Source organism: Pundamilia nyererei, unplaced genomic scaffold (assembly GCF_000239375.1).
Source record: "Pundamilia nyererei isolate P.nyererei 1_Seehausen unplaced genomic scaffold, PunNye1.0 scaffold00012, whole genome shotgun sequence".
In the NCBI taxonomy this organism is placed as follows: Eukaryota; Metazoa; Chordata; class Actinopteri; order Cichliformes; family Cichlidae; genus Pundamilia; species Pundamilia nyererei.
This window is the reverse complement of record NW_005187413.1, coordinates 2,597,063-2,615,305: the sequence shown is the minus strand read 5'-3', so window position 1 is coordinate 2,615,305 and position 18,243 is coordinate 2,597,063. Positions and strand designations below refer to the sequence as shown.

General features: G+C 39.9%; 2 protein-coding genes across 6 annotated transcripts in view; one reads left to right on the top strand and one right to left on the bottom strand.

Moving 5' to 3' along the window:
- ip6k1 (inositol hexakisphosphate kinase 1) overlaps positions 1-2,280 on the bottom strand; it is a 32,653-nt gene extending 30,373 nt beyond the window's left edge. The window contains exon 1 of one of the 2 annotated variants that reach the window (XM_005724434.2): positions 1,926-2,280. The gene's annotated coding sequence lies outside the window, so the exon portion shown is untranslated. Of the gene's footprint in view, positions 1-1,503; positions 1,905-1,925 lie in introns of those variants that run through there. The other variant, XM_005724435.1, reaches the window with a different exon arrangement.
- Positions 2,281-3,636: 1,356 nt separating this feature from the next.
- ccdc66 (coiled-coil domain containing 66) lies at positions 3,637-17,567 on the top strand. Of its 4 annotated transcripts, none has more exons than XM_005724431.1 (21): positions 3,637-3,814; positions 5,025-5,083; positions 5,322-5,344; positions 5,512-5,751; positions 7,426-7,684; positions 7,766-7,919; positions 8,136-8,230; positions 10,126-10,178; positions 10,592-10,684; positions 11,893-12,030; positions 12,113-12,345; positions 12,475-12,559; positions 12,637-12,795; positions 12,940-13,018; positions 13,642-13,716; positions 14,556-14,778; positions 14,875-15,085; positions 15,214-15,266; positions 15,814-15,980; positions 16,772-16,881; positions 17,432-17,567. In XM_005724431.1, exons 1-21 carry the CDS (start codon positions 3,804-3,806, stop codon positions 17,528-17,530), a joined length of 2,619 nt encoding a protein of 872 aa, XP_005724488.1. In that variant the 5' UTR covers positions 3,637-3,803; the 3' UTR covers positions 17,531-17,567. The 4 variants fall into 4 exon arrangements, with proteins under 4 accessions (XP_005724488.1, XP_005724487.1, XP_005724490.1 ...); XM_005724430.1 differs by having other exon boundaries at positions 13,639-13,716; XM_005724433.1 differs by lacking the exons at positions 5,025-5,083; positions 5,322-5,344 and having other exon boundaries at positions 13,639-13,716.
- The last annotated feature ends 676 nt before the right edge of the window (positions 17,568-18,243 follow it).

Genomic DNA, 18,243 nt, shown 5'->3' with positions numbered 1-18,243 from the left:
CACCCAGTGATCTCACATTACTTCATCCAGCTATACTAATCGTCAACAACAGCTGCGTTCGGAGAACCGGAATAGCGAGCTCAAAGTTAGCGCGATGATTTGATCTTGGATGTGTCATTTGATCTTGGATGTAGTAAGCGAGGTACGAAGAACGGACCCCAGTCCATGATTGATAGTGTTCCTTTGTGTGTTTTTCTATCCAGGTATGCTTTTACTGCAATGGTGTGTGTGTTTGAGATCATTGTTATGCTAAAAAAAAAAATTTTTAAAAATGAAACTGTTCCCAATCAAATGCTTTCTGGTTGGTGCTGCATGGTGTTTAAAAATTTCATGGTACTTTCCTGCATTTACAGTTATACCAGTTTTGACAAGATCTCCAAAATGCTTTAAGATACTTTATACAGCCACCCTTCCACTAAAGCCATTTGTGACATGGCTTCAGTGAACAGTAGCTGAATCAACTGAAGCGCCAGATGGAACTCTCAGGTCTTGTGTCAGGTCTTTGTAGGATTGTTTCTCCACGCCAAAATATAGTTATTTTTTCAGATTCCGATTGGGAAACTTTAATAATTCCAAAAAGGGCATTTTTCTAGCTTACCCACACACTCAAACTCACACAAACTAGTCTTATAGTTTTGGGCCAATAGCGCTTCGAGAATCACCTTGTTGGTGCAAAAATACAATTTTATGTCTATCAAACTGTGTTATCTTTAGATATTTTCACAGATTTGACTAAATGAATGGGAGCAAATTATGTGTTATGCAACAGGCTGCCACTAACCACTTGTCTAAGGATATACTTGGTTGCTGGTTTTTTACCAAGCTGACAGTTTTGCGTAGACACAACACTGATTCATCCTTTGAGTTAGAAGCCTTTTTATGCTTGAATGATTCATAGGTCAATCTTAAGTTGCTGAAGAAACAAAAAAATATTCTGAAAATGATCAGGTACAAGGACTGAAAACGAGTGGGGGGAAAAAATCCAGAAAGCGAGCAGAACTATTATTGCTCAAGATCACTTCAAAAAATTTACAAGAAAGTCTGGCTCCTTGGAAGCCAAAATATAAAGAAATGAGGACACATTCAAACCTTTTGCACAGCACTGTTACATACCAGAAATGTAATGATCAGAAATTTATATTAAGACCTGGAAACCTCGTCAGTCATCACGAAGCTTAGCTGACTGATGCCTGAGAAGAGGCTGTTAGCTGCTGGTTATATAGAAATACATAGGAGCCACAGAAACCACCGCATCCTCTGCAGAAACGCCACAGAGCAGAAGTAAAGCGGATGAGTCGGTTTATTTACTAACACTGTCGCCATTTGTGGAGCAGCAGCATCACACCCAGAAAAGCTACGATTAAACCCGGGCAAACCTTCATAAAATGCCAGGTAGCAATACCACCACCAACCCATTCCAGTATGCCACACTGGGCAGCCCATCTGACTCCATCAGCCTCCCTTAAAACCATATTTACCCCAGCCAAACTTTCAGGAACCCACCTCTTGTTGGAAATCTTGTGAGCGACACAGCCCCGTTTCCAGCGGTCAGAACCGGAGCTGATGTTACCTGCTATTGGCGTGGCTGTCTCCTACATATCCCGTTTGTAGAATCGGTACCATGTTAGTTAGCGTTAGCTGTCAGATTGGACAGCTTCTTGACCTTAGCCTGACAACATGCTAGCTAGCTAAGTCAGCCAGACTCGTTTTCAAACGGCTTAGAGTTAAAATAAATCTTTCCGTTGTTTCATTTTCATGTCAGTGGAAAACCTCTCTTCTTCAACTAATGCTCCGAGTGTCGGACTCTGACGGTAAACACTGGTCTGACTCTGCCGTTTGAGCAGCGGTGCATGCTAACACTAGCAGCTAACATTACGCAGTCTCTCCGGTTAGAGAGGCACCGAGCTGTCACGATAGCTACTCACCTTCAGGAGCATCGAGTGGACGGGGAGCAGACTCCGCAGAGATGTCGCTGGAGGTGCTTCAGAGACTGGAGAGGTTGATTAATGTCGCTCTACTGTAGCCAAACTCTTTAACGGCGAAGAAAAACATCCAGGAGGAGGCTAACGTCAGCCTGTTTGGATTTTACGGTTCATCTGCGTGACAATGGCGGCTTAGTGCCATCTTCAGGTCACAACAGGAATTACAGTTTCTTACGACCCTACTCGCAAGCTGCAGACTTTTTTTCGTTTACCAGGATTGTTAACCAAAAATAAACTTAAAGCTTTATCTGGGGAAGAAACATGAGGAATAATCATTTTATAACTGCTGCAAGCCAAACGTCACCACTAGTCTGAAGTTACATGAATTTTTAAATGGAGTGGCATACAGGAGGTGGGTTAGGGAGGCATATATGAATAGTTATTCAGAAATAAATACAGTGCAGATAATTGATGTGGAACTTGTTTAGGTGGCATTCGCGTTCTTACCTTACTTACTTAATATGCAAATCATATGCATTATATTATTTAATCATAAGTACATTTATTTATATTTTAATATTTGGGATTTTACTGGGGTGATCTTGAGAATCATGACAAATTATCTTTGTTTCCTGTTTTTTGTACTTTACATTTTTGTGTTATGTAACTGTTATTTGAATATATTTGGTATACACAAGGTTAAAGACAGCTTGTAAAAAACACATATTAATCAAGAAATCTCATTCAAGAAATAACTTAAACTTTAAAAAAAAAGAAGAAGAAAAGAAATACGAATAGTGAGTTCTTACAAAAACCTTGAAATGTCTTTAGTTTTGATCTCACTTGGTTTCAGTTTCCAAAACAAAAAATAATGAGTAGACATTGTTTATTAAATTGGGACGTTTACATGACTGCTTTACAGTTATGTAAACTGTTGTCTGAACCTTTCGAACGCCTCTGGCAACAACAACAAGAGCAACAATAACAATAACAATAACAGTACAATAATACAATATGACTTAAATTCATTAATGATTAATTAAGGTCATAAATACTGATATTATTTAAACATAAACACTTAAAGAACTAACTGACTGCAGATGCTACACTAACAGTGTTGATAAAACTGCAATTAAAGTGGATAAAAGAAGCTAAGATTTTGAAAGAAAATCATGATATGGGGTGGTTATGATGAGATGATTATTCTTTGATGTGATGAATACTTTGTTTATCCCATATCTGGGAAATTATTTTTGTTACAGTAGTTATGTTCAGTAGTTATGTTATGATACTGTAAGCGAGGTGGGGACATAAAAAGCAAACAAAAAAGCTGTCCCAATATAAAGAACAAACCACAATATACATAAATATGAGTGACTTAAAAGGATGACTACATAAATTCGTCTCACTGTAAACAACGCATTAATAATTGGATGCTACCTTCAGAACCCCTTTGAAAAGTTAAAAAAAAATCAAGTCGATCACGGTGATCACTGTGACCCTCATTCACATAACATTTATACTGCCTCCTGGTAGGTGGTGGACCATTTATACCTAGCTAATACAGGTAGCAAGCTGATGGGAAAAGGCTTAATCGTTTGCCTAATTCCGAGTTACTTTAAATGCAACATCGTTTAAATCTTTCTAATGAAGACATGTGATTGGCTGTTAATTTTAAACATGATAAAGAATTAGCCAATCAGTGACACTTTTCTTGGTCGTCGCCAGCAACGAACATACACTGTTTGTACATAGAGGAACCAGCAGTTTGGCCAGTCAGAGCCTGACAAAAGCGATTTTATGAAGCTGTACGTCATGTGCTGAGTTTCCACATCTGGTTTTATACGGCCCTAGGTAGACGCGTAGCCGTCTTCTGTCGGCATGAATCTCGGGTGAGTCTTCCTTATAACGGTAAGGGGAGTTAGCTTAGGCTAACACGGGTCGAATGTGTCGCAGTGAAATGAAGGGGATTATTTTAGCTTAAAACCGAAGAGAATCAATACATAACATGACCCATTTTAAAAACACTACATTGCAGCAATAAAAGAGGGGTGGTCACCCTGCAAAGGTCCCCATGAACCTGACTACAGCTCTTACAAACAACTCAGAAAATTTCACCGTGAGACTGGTGTGCATCAAAGCATCTTAACATTGTATTGATTTACGGGCACAAGGTTTGGAGCCGTAAGTATAGTCGAACAGTTAGAAGTTTGGTTCTGTACATCAGTTTTCAGCGTTTAATTGAGTTTTCCAGGTTTTGCATTAACTGTTTGGGAATTGCAGCTGTTTTTAGTCACATTTGTATGTGCGCAAAATAAATTTGGCAAACTAACACAATTTTAAATACTTGGATGACAATCCTTTTCGTCACTTGAGATGCTCTGCAGACTTACTGCAGCCACCTTCAGTTTCTGCTAGTTTGTGGATTTCTAAGCCTTCAGTCTGGTCTTCAGTAGCTGAAAAGCTTGCTCTATTGGAGTGAGATCAGGTGACTGACTTGGGCATTGTACAATATCCTATTTCTGTGCCTTGATAAACTCTTGGAATACTTTATTGGTATGCTTTGGGTCATTATTCATTTGTACTGTGGAGCACAGTGTGATCAGTTCTGCAGCATTTGTCTGAATCAGCAGAGTAAAGCTTGGTACACTTCAGAATTAATCCTACTACTTCTGTCAGCTCTCGCATCATCACTATAAGATAAATAAGGATTATTTTGAACTGTGAATATGTAAAGCTTCTGTAGTACAATAATAAAAAATATGGAGTGGAAATTGAGCATACACCAACCACTTAGACTAGATAATGAGACTTAAATACAGTATCGATCTTTGCCCTGTACTGACTCATAAGATGTGATTGTGTGACGTTTCATAAATGGGACATTTAAGCGAAGAAAAACCATGACCCTCCTGTGGTTGGACTGTTGTTATTTGAGTGCTGTTTCAGTGATCCTGATCCCATATTTGGACTTGGACAAAACACACTTTGAAAAATGAAAGTAGAAACAGTTGGTTCTGTAGGTGCAGTACAGCTACAGTATAATTTTTGGTGTTTATTGTGTTTTTTCTGTGCCCTAATCGGTGTTGTGTTTGTGAACAGGGACGGCCTGCTTTTTGAACTTGAAAATGGAAAACCCAAGTTGATTTTGCTAAGTCATGGTGAGACCTTTAAGCTTTTATAATCTACATTTTAATCTTCATTTTGGATGTGCAGAAAAATAATGTTTTCCATCCAAATCTATCCATAGCTCTTTGAGTAATCCTGTTAACAAACGCACAGTTAACAGTCAGTTAACCTTCCTGGTAAAGCTGTGTTTTGACACTGTGAAGATTACTTTATGTAAAATTCCTATTTTTCAAAATTATACTTACTACTCCCATGCCTGTTCCACTGCAGGTGTTGATAAAAATCCAGCAAAGGTAGGACTCCAATTTAAAGTTGGGCTATTATATTCTCATGAAAATGTGTTTATCCAAATACCTTTGGTGACATATTGTTTGTTTCTAATGATCAGTAACAATTGCATGATGGTCTGTCGGCTTTATGACTGTTATAGTTTTGTCTGATCTTGTGTGTTTCCTCACAGCTGTCCTTCAGGCCTGGAGCAGCAAACATCCTCAGCTGCCGGCAGACCTCCTGTGTGTCAGATGTACAGGGGGAGGAGCGTCCACCCCGACAGCTGGCAATGAGGCACAGAGGGGCCAGGAGTAAGGCAGGAGGAGCAGGTGCATCTGTCACCTCCAATACTGAAGGGAAGAGTGCCAGCTTGACTTCAATGAAAACACATGATCATCACAAAGTTGGCATCGTCAAAGCTGTGGCCAAGGTAAGGATCTGGTTTAGCATACCTGTAAATGTTTGGACACATTTTCAAAAAAGCTTCTATGAAATAATAAAATGATAACATAACATTTTTTATTTGTTCCTCTCCGACTTGGTCCCACTCACACATAAAATCCAAAGGTGAGTGAGCAGGATATTGTTAGTCTCACTTGCTTTCTGTTGAATCTGAAGTTCTTCAATGGTTTTTGTTCACATTTTTTTACTGTTTTTCTTAACTGACTGTTCTATTTATAGACATTTTTCCCAATTTGTATTGCTTTTTTTATTCAGTTTCCTACTACATTTTCCTTTGTTTTTGTTAATATTGTAATTTCTTGCTTTACTTTTTTCACTTCAGTTGTTCTGAAGATAATTTTCTTCTTTTTTGTGATCTAAATGTGATCGACCTTCTTTTCTTCTTGTGCATCTAAAGACCACTTTCAGAACTCTCTGGAAGACCAGTTATGACCACTTGTGCCACTTTTCTTCTATACTTTAATCATAGACCTCAAACATGCACAGAGAGCAAACATCAACTTCTATTTCAACCTTGCACAAATTTCTTGTGAGGGATCATTGCTGGTGACAAGACTCCACAGCCCATCGAGTGAAAAGCAAGACTAGGAGCATGCTCATTACATTTTTTTTTTTTTCCATGATTCACTGAATTTGTCTCCTAGGGTGAGATTGTCAACAGAGATTTCCGCTGAATGCTCTGTCAGGTGTCCTGAGGCATCTGACAGAGAGCATTTGGTTGAAAGGGTTTGAACTGTGGTGCCATCATATGCTGGCACACAGCACATTAAAAACACAGCAGTTTTGGGAGGGGTTTTTGCCACACCAACACAATCTTTGCTCACCAACTGTCTCACTTTCCACATATATTTTCCTGTGACTTTGTTTACTTCATAAAAAAATTAAAATAAATTTCAAGGATCATTGCTTTGACATACTGGAGGAGATGCATTATAGCAGAGAAAATGGGACTATTTCTTATAAATTCTCATGTACATATGTATATAAGAAGTATGTACGTGTTTTTCATGTTTTGTATTTTTGTTCTGTTGATGCACTACTGGTTTAGAGTTATTACTGTCTAGTTCAAATATTTTGGGGTTCTTTGGATTCTATCACTTATTTGGATGTAGGCAATGGGGGAAGCAGCCTAAGCAGAGATTCCTAGATATTCGTCTCCTACCTACTTCATCCAGCTCCTCTGGGTGGGGAAACAAAGGCCTTTCTAAGCCTGCTGAGGCCCACAATCTCCCCAGCATGTTGTGGGGTCATCTCTTAGTAGAAAATGCCTAAAACACCAGTTGCAAGTGTTGTTCCCATTATATTCCTTAACCGTGGGTTCTTTTGGTGTGAAAGAGCAGCAGGTCTACTCTGAGCTCTTCCTGAATGACTGAACATAGACACATTTGTGCAAAAATTAATTTGTACTGCTTGTATCTGCAATCTTTTTCATTCAGGCACTATCTGTAGGTCATCGTCAAAAGACCTACAGGTACACTGGTAATTTAACAGTTTAACCTTAACACTTGGCTTTCTCTTCACCACAACAGACTGTCCATACTGTGCACTATTTATAAAATAGGGTATTGTAAGTTGCCTTAAATTTAAAACAACTCTGTAACTGTCTCCCCTCAACCATTGATTTTCTGTCTTTCTGCTGAAGGTAAAGTCAGACAGGCAGAAACACAGTATTACTCTTGGGCCCCTGAGAGCCGGTGAGAAAACGGTACAAGCGGGAAACACTAGGACTCGAGGAGCTGGAAAGGCAGGATTTAAAGACCCAGCAGCCAGTAGGGATGCAGCACTGAAGGACAGCATGGTGTGTCTGACCAGTGAGCAGCTGCAGCACATCCTCAGCACTGTCCAGACCTCCAACAATATGCAGCACCCACCAGAGGATGACAAGACTCAAGGAAGCAATGGTAGAGTGGTGCACTGAGAAGGACTGAAGCACAGAGTGAAGAGCAATTTAAAAAGTTCTTTTTTTTTTTTCACCCTTTCAGGAAATCAAACAAGCTCAAAATCTGGCTACTCACAGAATGAAGGAGGAGGAGGCAATATGAGGGAGGAAGACAGAGGAGGAGGAGGGGAGGGAATAAAGAAAGGAGATGGAGAAGGAACAGATTCAATGGGACCCTCACAACAGAAAGACAACAAGTGAGGAGCTTGTCACAGTTCTTGTAGCAAAATCAAATTCCCCTTGATGCATACCTACTGCAGATGGCAGTCAGTGTATAGGACTCTGGAAATTTAGCTGACTCTTTAATTCAAGCATGAATATAATTAGACAACACAAATGTCAAATCATTGTTACAGCAGAGCCCAAAAAAAATCAAGTTTTTAAGATGTTGTGATGATGCTGTTGTTCCTCAGGTTGTCTGGAGGTATGTTCAGCTGGCTGGAAGAGCGACAGTCAGACAGCAAGGCAGCCATCGAAGCTAAGAAGGCTCAGTGGAAGAAAGAACTCGGTACGTACAGTTACTCACTCACACACACGCAGGCATTTTAAACCAGTAATCCTCATGTATATTAAGAATGGTGACAGTTCTACCAGAGAGTTTGAGCATCATTGAATGGCTCTGATAAACCTGCTGAACAGCAAAGAGCAAACACAGTAAGAGTTTAATTATTGTTTTATCTTATATTGTCTTTACTCACCTCAGCCTGAAATCAAGCCTCAGTTGATGTTAAAAAATCAGAATGAGGAAAAATGTCAGTCACTTTGCATTGCTGGTTTTGCTATTTATGAAACAGCAGAGAGGCGTACTACGAAGCAATTAGACACAGCTGTAATTTCTTTTGGGTAGCTGTCTTGACAAAGCTTAAAACCAAAGTTAAGAGATGACCATTAATATGATGATGGTTATCACTTTCTGCTGCACATTAACGGGGGTGTTTTGCTTGTCATGTCACTTTCCTTCTGCACGTAATTGATCGTTCTGCTTACTTAGGAATCCTAATCAGAGGAATGGACAATAGACAAACATAAGGAATGTAAAATAATGACACAGCAAAGGACAACACAGGTGCTGCATGTAAGCCAAGTGAGCAATGCTGCAGAAAATCATTACGTGTACTTCTTGTGTGCACATTAGAGCTCTGAGACTTTAAACTTGATCCATTTACATGCCGTTTTATAATCAGTATCTTCAGACTCTGTGCCACAGCCTATTTACAAATGTGCCTTTAGTTTGTGGACACATGACTCTTTGTTGTATTTGCTATGATGTGAGAAGTGTGGGGGGGGGAAGAATTGGCAGCAGATTAGAGTAAAGTATGAAATTATATTTATGCATTTTCTGCTTTAGAAACTGAATTCTTGAGAAAATATAATACGAACAGTTTGTCCTGCAGTAACTTTGCAGCAAGGCTTGCTTCAGTGGTGTCAGTAAAATATGGCTCCACAGGTTGCATGTATAAAATATATTCTGTCTGTAGAGAATGTAAAATGCATTTTGAGCATGCTGTCATTAAAGGAAGTTTATTTTAAATTGGATTGTGTTATATATTCAACATAAGTTACTCTGGTCTTATCAGGTAAAAAGAAAGCCACTTTCATAGCCTGAAAAAAAAAGTAAATTTAGTGTTTACACACCTCACTAATGTATGATTATTACTTATTAGTTAGACCATCTGGATTTTCAGCACAAATGTACTGAACTATGACGGGAAAACATCCAGCGAGACGTCAGAAGCCAGACAGGATAGATTTCATTTACTCAGTCCCTTTTTTGCTGAACAGAGAATCTGCTCCAACCTACTGGTACCATAAACCAAAGTGCAAAATGTAGTTTGTAGTATCAAGTCTGCAGATGCTCAGTCAGAAACAACAACCTGACTCCATGGAGCCTTGTGTCAACAGTCCTAGCTTCTGCTGGTGGTGTAATGTTCAGGGGAATGTTTCCTTGGCACACTTGGAGTCCATTAATGCCAACTGCTCATGATGTGAACACCACAGGCTCTCTGACTGTTGTTGATGACCATTTCTTTATATGGTCACAATTTAATGGCTCCAAGAGCACAATTACACCAGAGTGTGCATAATGAGTACTCGATGTTAAAACCTTTGTAGTGTTATTTAAGTAAGATTTTGACTTTGACTTAAGACTCTGAGTACTACTTTTCAACACTTTTGAAACCCCTTTTTTTTTTTTTTTTTTTTTTTTTTTTTTTTGGTTTTTTTTGGTTTTCCAAAATCAGCGTTTAACCTTGTGACGTTTATTTTAATGTATAGGTAACCTGAAATGACATACTGATAGGTCAACACTGGCAATGACTCCTGTTATCAAAGAGTCAAAACTTGTGTGTGTGTGTGTGTGTGTGTGTGTGTGTGTGTGTGTGTGTGTGTGTGTGTGTGTGTTAGATGAACAGGTGGCCCTAAAGCAGCAGCAACATTCAGCACCCAGCAGACTGCAGGTACAGTCACCTCTGAGTTCCTGTGCTCATTTTGTTTTTTAATTCTCTTCTTTTTTTTGAATAATTAAACTGCTGATTTAAAATTTTACCAACTGTTCCAAAAATATTAAAACTAGAACTTTTACAACTAGAACTACAAGCTGTATTGTGTTAAGTAATGCTCGAGAATTAGTTGGAATGGATGAATTGATTTAGGAAAGTGGGCTCGACTCTTAGAATAGCCAAAATGTGCAAAATTGACTTATTTGCATCATACTTTGTTCAGTATGAAGCTGTCGCCCTCTACTGTCAGTTAAGAAGAATACAGGCTTATGCAGGACTTGTGATTGGACTCTGGGTTGATATATTTTATTTTATTTTATTTGTAGCATGTGTAAAAGCCTTTTGTGTATGTCTATGTGTGTGTTTTTCAGGCTGAGGAGGACACACAGAGTGTGTTATCAGTGCAGAGCTCGATCAGCCACAAACAGCAGCCGCCAGCCATCAGATCCAGCCTCAGACTCGGGGTAATAAAAGTACTTTTCACAGATAAAATCAACACTGAGGTTGGAGCAGCCATGCTTTTTTTTTTTTTTTTTTTTTCTTCATTTCTTCACACCATCACACTTTTCCTGATGTAAGAACACCAACTTTCCATTCTGTCCTCAGCAAGACTAAACATCAGTTAAATTTGTAACTAGCAGAAAAAGTATATTTAATCAATTATCAGTAATTTTTTTTATTTATATTAGATTGGGTTGATTGGTCTTATTGGATTCTTTGTCTTATCATCCTATGCATCTTACAAAATGTGTTTTAGTACTTGTTGCATGTGGTGGTTTATAGTTAGATATCTTATCTCTGGAGATGATATTAATGTGATGTAAAACACCAGAATACAACCACACGGGTAATTATGCTGGTACTGGTCCATTTCAGGTTAAAACATGAATACGATTACCTGCAGTCTAAATCAGACCCTGGTGACTAAACAATTACAAAAAACACTAAAAATGAAAATATATTCTGTTGGTTTATTTTACTGAAGTCTTTTAATTGTATATTTAGTTTTTTTATTACTTAGTAAGTGAATGTGTATTACACAGATTTTGGTTCTTATTTTATTGTATTTAGTTCAGCTCTTCTTCAGTTTTTTTTTTTTTTTTTTTTGTCATTTTGCTTCAATAATAGCTGTTTTATTTCATTACTGGTTGTTTCCTGTTTTGAATGCCGGAACAAGAACTTTTGGGATAGACCAAACATGTTCATCTCACCTTAAATACTAATTAAATCAAACGAAGCATTTATCTGCTTTTTTTTCTTATACCTTACTCTTTAAGAGTAAAGTAAAAGAGTAAAGTGCAGTTGAAGATTTTCAGTAGCATAACTTTCCCTAACTTGTTGTTATTTGCCTTTTAATCCCTCTCTAACTTATAGTACAAAAAAATGTCGCTTTCATTGCAGTTTTTTTTTTTTTTTTTTTAATATGACACTGGGAGAGTGAAACGAGAAAAGGTTTATTGAATCTGATATTTCTCTCAAGTGTTGTTTATCTATACAGTTCAGGGTTATTCATTTCAGAACTGCTGCTGACTGAATTCGAGCATATTTTTTTTTGTGTGTATGTGTCTGTGTGCGTTTAAGACTTATTCACAACAAAACTTAACTGTGATCTTAAGGATGTGTTTAGGCAACAAAAAATATGAATTAAAATTAAGTCCTTGCATCTCTGTAGGAGGTCACTCCGATGGAGGAGGAGATGCTAAGTGTGGAGAGGAGAGAAGAGCAGAAGAGGTGCTGGTTGGAGGAGCTGGACCGTCAGAGAGAGGAGATGACTGAGCGCAGGAGACGAGAGAAAGTGCTGCAGAGTCAGGTACAGCGGGGACACGGCACAGACCAGGCAGGTTTGAGAGGTCAAAGTTGTCCCCCTGAGTCTGGTGTTGTTGTGTCTGCAGGCGGAGGACCACGAGCTCTGGGCTACACATTTTGACTCGCTGCAGAGGAGGCCGCCTGTCCAGCCTGCAGTTCCATCAGCGCTGCCACCGGCTCAGTTCAGCAGCTCTGATCGGGGAGAGTGGGAGCCCTTGTCAAGCCTTTCCCTTATCTGGGATGCTACGAGCAGCTGTGGAGCAGACAGTGTCGCAGGAAACAGTGTGGATACAACCCGTGGGTACCCAACCAGGGCCAGGTGGGAAGGAACGTCTCGTCAAATATTTAAAAGACTCTTTGTACACGATCCATGGTGACTTATTTGTGATGAGCTGCAGATGTATAAGTGTATATATTTAGTTTGTTTGTTTTCCTGTGATATGTACAGCTATCTGAGGACCATGACCTCCCTGTTGGATCCTGCCCAGATAGAGGAGAGAGAGCGGAGGAGGCTAAAACAGCTTGAACAGCAGGTAGGAGGAGGCACAGAGAAGAGATCAGTGAATGTTTTTCTCACCAAGATTCCCTAAATTTTATCTTTTCCTACCAGCGAGCTATCGAAGCCCAAGTGGAGGAGCGTCGTCTGCAAAGGGAACGAGAGGAGGCGAAGAGGAGACAGGAGGAGGAGGAAGAAGAGAGCAGGGTGGTGCTGGAAAGGGAAATGCTGCAGAGACAGTATGAGATGGACACACTGAAGGAGAGGGAAAAGGTCAGAGACAGACTATTATACAGAAACATTTACGTAAACTCTCTGCACACCTTTATTTCTCTGATTTTCTGTTAAACATTTTCTGATGAGGATGAAGCTAACTGTACTTATCTGAAACTGTTTCATTGTGTTCTTCATCTTTAGGAGCAATCGATCAATCAGGAGGAGCAGCTAAAAAAAAGCAGCCATGATGGCAGATTGCATCAGGAACTGGAGTCCAACGGTCAGTAAGACTTTTGCAGTGTCTTTGCACTTTGGATCTGAAAATATGCACCAAAAGTATATTTTTACTCTGCCTGCTCAGTAATGAATCAATGCTTTGAAGCACAGGATTCAACCACATGGTAATGCTGCTAAAAATATAGAGTCTGGGTCCAAATATACATATCTTTTATTCTACTGAGTGGCAGAAGTACAGAACGTGGCCTCAGAAATAGTTTGCAGAGTTAATCAATGCCAAACAGTAGATCGAACCACTGTGAGGATTATGGAGGGAGTCATTTTCTAAAAACTTGAAATGTAATCCACTTCTGCCATGAACCAAAACTGTTGCTGAGAGACTGATAAAAAGCAATGAAAGTGATTTCCACCCACAGGAATTAGTTTCATTAGTATCCTACCAAGGAACCAACTCATTGTGCTCATTTATGTTTAATGTTTTCTGGTTTCTGACAGAAGAGAGCGTTTCACTCCCAAACTGTTTATTAAACACACCTGCTCCAGGATTTGCTCCCTCCTGTGTAGCACTGGTGACAGCTGATTAAAATAAATTGAGTTGCAGAAGATGTTGAAGTAAACATGTTTGTAATAATCAGCTCTGTGTGTGTCTGTTTGTGTTTTCAGCAGTTACCAGGCAGGCTGAAGATTTGGAGGACACCAGCACTTCGGGTTCCTCTTACAAAGACGCTGCTGTACAGACAGGTAACGCATCTAATGCTACTACGCCCACTTACACTGCTGCTGTGGGAGACCGTATGTCTGCGTCTCTCAAGTCTATCTGCACTGAGCCACTAAAAAAAATCTGTTTCCATGTTTGTGAGATTGAAATGTTTCAGTGCAGCATCAAGGTGGAGTAAAAAGAGCTTTGAGTCCTCAATTAGAGCAGAGAATGCACTGTAACTACCAGTTTACCTTCTAGTTTATGACTAAATTAGCAAGATTTAATTAAAGTTGACCCATTCTGCCCATTTTCAGATTTTTCTCTCTAGAGAAGCTTTGCATGAACAGCAAGCAAACTTGGCTTCTGTGGTCACAGTCGGAGCTGTGTGTCTAATATGACCGTATTAGAGACATCCACTCTGACGTCATTCATATCTAAGTGTAGGAAAACAGAACTGTCTGAATTCTGCTGGAGGTGATGTCATTGTTGGAAAATGTGTCCATGTTTAATATGAATATCCACGATTGTCTCTCTCGCTCTTTTGCCCTCTCTTTCTATGGGTATCTAATACCTTTGCAGTATTTTATATTTTCTGTTTTTCTACAAGATAAATGAGTAAAGAGGCTCTCTGTCAATATATTGATAAAGTTGTAGCAGTGTCATCTTTACCTCTTAGGTCCTACAAACTTGAACAGGCAGACTCAAAATTTGTTTAAATGATTCTTGGGGTTTTTTTTTCCTTGTGTGAAGGAGCAATATTTCTAGAAAGCTGCTCATTATTTCCTGTACAGTACAAATCATTTTTTTGGTTCAGCCCTATTTAATATTTGCTGAAAGGCCTCATATCTGTATGTTTTTATTTATCCCTGTCTCTGTGCAGAAGCTGCTCCTTCTCTGCCGCTCAGAGCTCAGACTCCAGATGTCTCAGCGCAGCCTCCTCCATCTCTGCCCACCACTGCTCCTCCTCCAAACAGCAGGAGCAGAGCGTTGAGAACAGGGAAGGAGAACATTTGTCTGCCAGCAGGAGGAGACCCATATGAGCCGTTTGCCAGGACAGAGAAGAGCAGGAGGGACAAGAGGAGACCTGAGTGGAACACTCAGAGGTAGAAACTCCTAGACCATCACACTCTAGTACATCTGAAACAGGGATTGTATTGATATTATTTTAAAAATCTCTCCCTACACATGCTCTGCTTCAGGCCAAACCGTCAATTCGTTCCAGCCTCAGAGCGTTACCCAGCTGCTCTGCAGAGGAACAGACAGGAGAGTCGACTAAAGAGGCAAGCTGAGCTCCTCGCTCTGCAGGAGAGGACCTGTCTGCCGAGGACCGACCCTCCTCTTCCTCCTCCACCCCAGGAGCTTCGCCTGTGCCCTGACATCATGCAAACCAGAACCAGTCCCACCAGGAAGGTAGCCCCCCCCATACCAGCTTCTTAAAAAGACTTTTGTTACTTCTAGTTTTCTCTGCTGGCTGGAGGTCATTTGTAACCCTCCCAGCTGCAGGTGGATGTGTGTGTTGATGACTGCTGCTGTTTCAGGTGGAAACCAACTCCAGAGGGCACATCATTTCCACAGGCTTAAACGCTGAAAGGTGAGCAGCGGACAGTAGACTCCAATCAGAAGGTTTTAATATTCGAACAGATTCTGAAAGTTTATTTTTTAATTTTTTTTTAGGAGGATTAAAAATTTCAGAAAAAAAAGTTTGTGCAGTTTGTAACCAGAAAGCCTAATTTTTAGTAATTAGTCCAGCAGCTGTGCATGGCGGGGTTGGGACTCCCTCTTCAAAACTGTGTGGCCACTACAACTATGTGCTTAGTTTTAGTCTGTGTGGTGAATGTTGTAGATATTGAGACTTGGATGTCAGTGTTCTGTGTATTTTAATACACAAAATGATAAAAACTTACCTGCAAACTCACTCTTTAAACTAACATAAACTGAAAAATAAGACTAACTAAATTGAATAAACTAATAGAACAAATGGAAAACTGTATTAAATTTGGTCAGCCCACAATTAAAATCGTTATAAGATTGTATTTTCAGACAGTTTTCAGGTAGTTTGGTTGTGCATTTTATTCTAGACTAAAAAATAAGAAATGTAAAGGGCTTTTTCATGTTTTGTTTTGTTTTTTGTCCTCCAGAGGGCGCTCTCCTCCTGTCCCTGCAGTCAAACACAGAGCGCAGAGTCAGCATGCCTCCAATACTCTTCCTCTTGTCTCGGAGTTCATTCCTTACGTCAGGACTAATGAAGTCTTCAACCTGGACCCTCTGGAGCCCGCTGACACTCCTCCACCCCTCACACACTCAGGTTAGACACACCAAACTAGATGTAATGATCCCCAAAATCTTTAAGTTCCAGCCTCGCCATTGACACAAATTCTACGATACAGTAGAGGAAATGATTTGGGTTTGAAAGTCACAACAAAAACTAGATGCTTATTCAAGTTTAAGCCTTCATGTAAGTACAGTATTGTTACACGATGGAGTAACATAATTGTATCTGCTTGTTCAGAGTTTTATCCCACAAGTCCCCAAAACGTTGAAAACCAATCAATTAATTGCCTGACAGAAGAAATATTTTTGCATAATTCTCCTTTCTCACTCTTAGAATCACCAGACTTTACAAAATAGGCTCAATGTTTCTATCAGTGTGACCTGAAAATAGTGAATGAGCTCGTGAACGCATCAGGAAAGTGTTTACTGAGGTCAAAACTGAGGGTCATTTCGCCACAGACTTCTACATAATCTTTATATAACCAAAGGTATCACCTCTGGTGGCCATTAAAAAAAATATTCAGGATTATTCTGACCCTGGAAGCTGGGTCCATTTTGTATTCCCATAACTTCCATAACTTTCATCTAATGTCACTTTGAAAGTCTTTGCACAGAAACAGATAAATCTTTATTTCTTTTTGTTAGACAATCATGATAACTGCCTGATCTTTAGTTGGATAAAACAATCCACTCCTCTGGGAGTAACTTAAAACCTTTTTTCAGGTAGCAAACTTGGAAACAGCGGCACATAAATGCAGAGAAAAACCTCTGAGCATGTTACTGTGCATCAGTTTGCATCTAAATAAATGTTCTCTCCTGTTATAGGAGCGCCTCCTCCATCACATCGAGACCCCCTCCTCCACCCAGAGCTGCTTCGTAACACCCACATACACCGACAGCAGGAGATCCTCAGAGGCCTGGCTCAGCTCCGCCAGGTAACACACGCAAAAAAAAAACCCACACACAAGGTGTCCTTACAGAGAAAACCCCAACAATCAAACAACCTGCTGTGAGCAAGCGCTTGGCAACAATGGGAAGTAAAAACTCCCTTTTAGCAGGATTAAACCTAAAGAACCAAGCTCAGGGAGGGGCCAGCCATCTGCTGGTAGGGGGTTGGGGGAGGGAGACGGGACAAAAGACACACTGTGAAAGAGAGCCAGGAAGTAATCATTCTCAGACTTAGTTATGTCAGGGTCATCATTCATTATTACTCACTAATAATGTATGATGACCCTGAAACCAGGGTTAGCAGATAAAGTCTGCTGTCTTTATCTGCTGATTCTCCTGAAGTCTTGTTACAGAGTCTGTTACAGCGTTTCCGCCAGTGTATTACAAACCCAGCAGTCTGCCGCTCTCCTCTTCTCAGTAAATTCAGTTGCCTCAAAATGAGCAGAATAGTTTCCCCGTCACGCCTGTGTTGATCCACATGAAGACGATGAGTGATGAGCATCCTCACCTGTACAAACTGTGTTTGTGTGCTCTCAGGGTTTGTTACTGAAGCAGCGGGAGCTAGAGTCAGATCTGAATCCTTCCCGGAAGCATCGCGACGAGCACCGGATTCCCTCGACATCACACCGCACGTGACCTCCGACCTGTGTCAAATAAAACCTCAGCACTCTCATGTGAGTGCATTTATTTTGATACTACAGAGTCCTTCAGACTTGATGACCTCAGGAGGTCCAACCCTTGAGGGGACAGATGATCAGCGTACTAAAATGTCACAAATCAGCAGTTGACTCCCCTGCACCTATGACCAGGAGATACACAGTTTCGTTTAACAGTGAAACAGTAACAATCTAACAATGAGTTCAAGCAGAATAACCCCTGAATGAGTCACTGAGTGTAATTCTCCATAAACTCTTCTTCCCACTGCACAAAAAGGAAGAGTAAATATTCCAGAGATGGTTGTAGCTCTCATGAGCTGCTCTATTATTAAAAAACCCAAATTAAATCATTATTTTTCTTAATATTACATTTATTTAACATTGGGGATACAGCGAAGTTTAAATTCTGTTAAAGCTGAAAGCTGAAATTGCAATGTTGCTTGTCTACTAGCAGGATTCTTGAAAATGTTCTGGTTGGATAGGCATACAAAGTTTGCCCTTTTCTTGGGGGTCATTCTAAACCAGGGAATTTTTTTTTTTTTTCCTGGTTTATAATCGTCCTTAAAAAAAAAGAAAAAGCCTTTGAAAAAAAAAAAAGAGATGGACATAGCCACTGTGACATCACCCATTTGTTAGTTGATGCTTTTGAAACTAGGCATTGCAGATGAGGTGTGGATGTAACTAAAATGCTCG

Bases quoted from the DNA above. Each gene is read 5' to 3' on its own strand.
- ccdc66 (XM_005724430.1), top strand. The intron at 12,796-12,939 runs GTCAGAGACAGA...CTTCATCTTTAG, and splicing joins CACTGAAGGAGAGGGAAAAG to GAGCAATCGATCAATCAGGA. The intron at 13,019-13,638 runs GTCAGTAAGACT...TTGTGTTTTCAG, and splicing joins TCAGGAACTGGAGTCCAACG to CAGTTACCAGGCAGGCTGAA.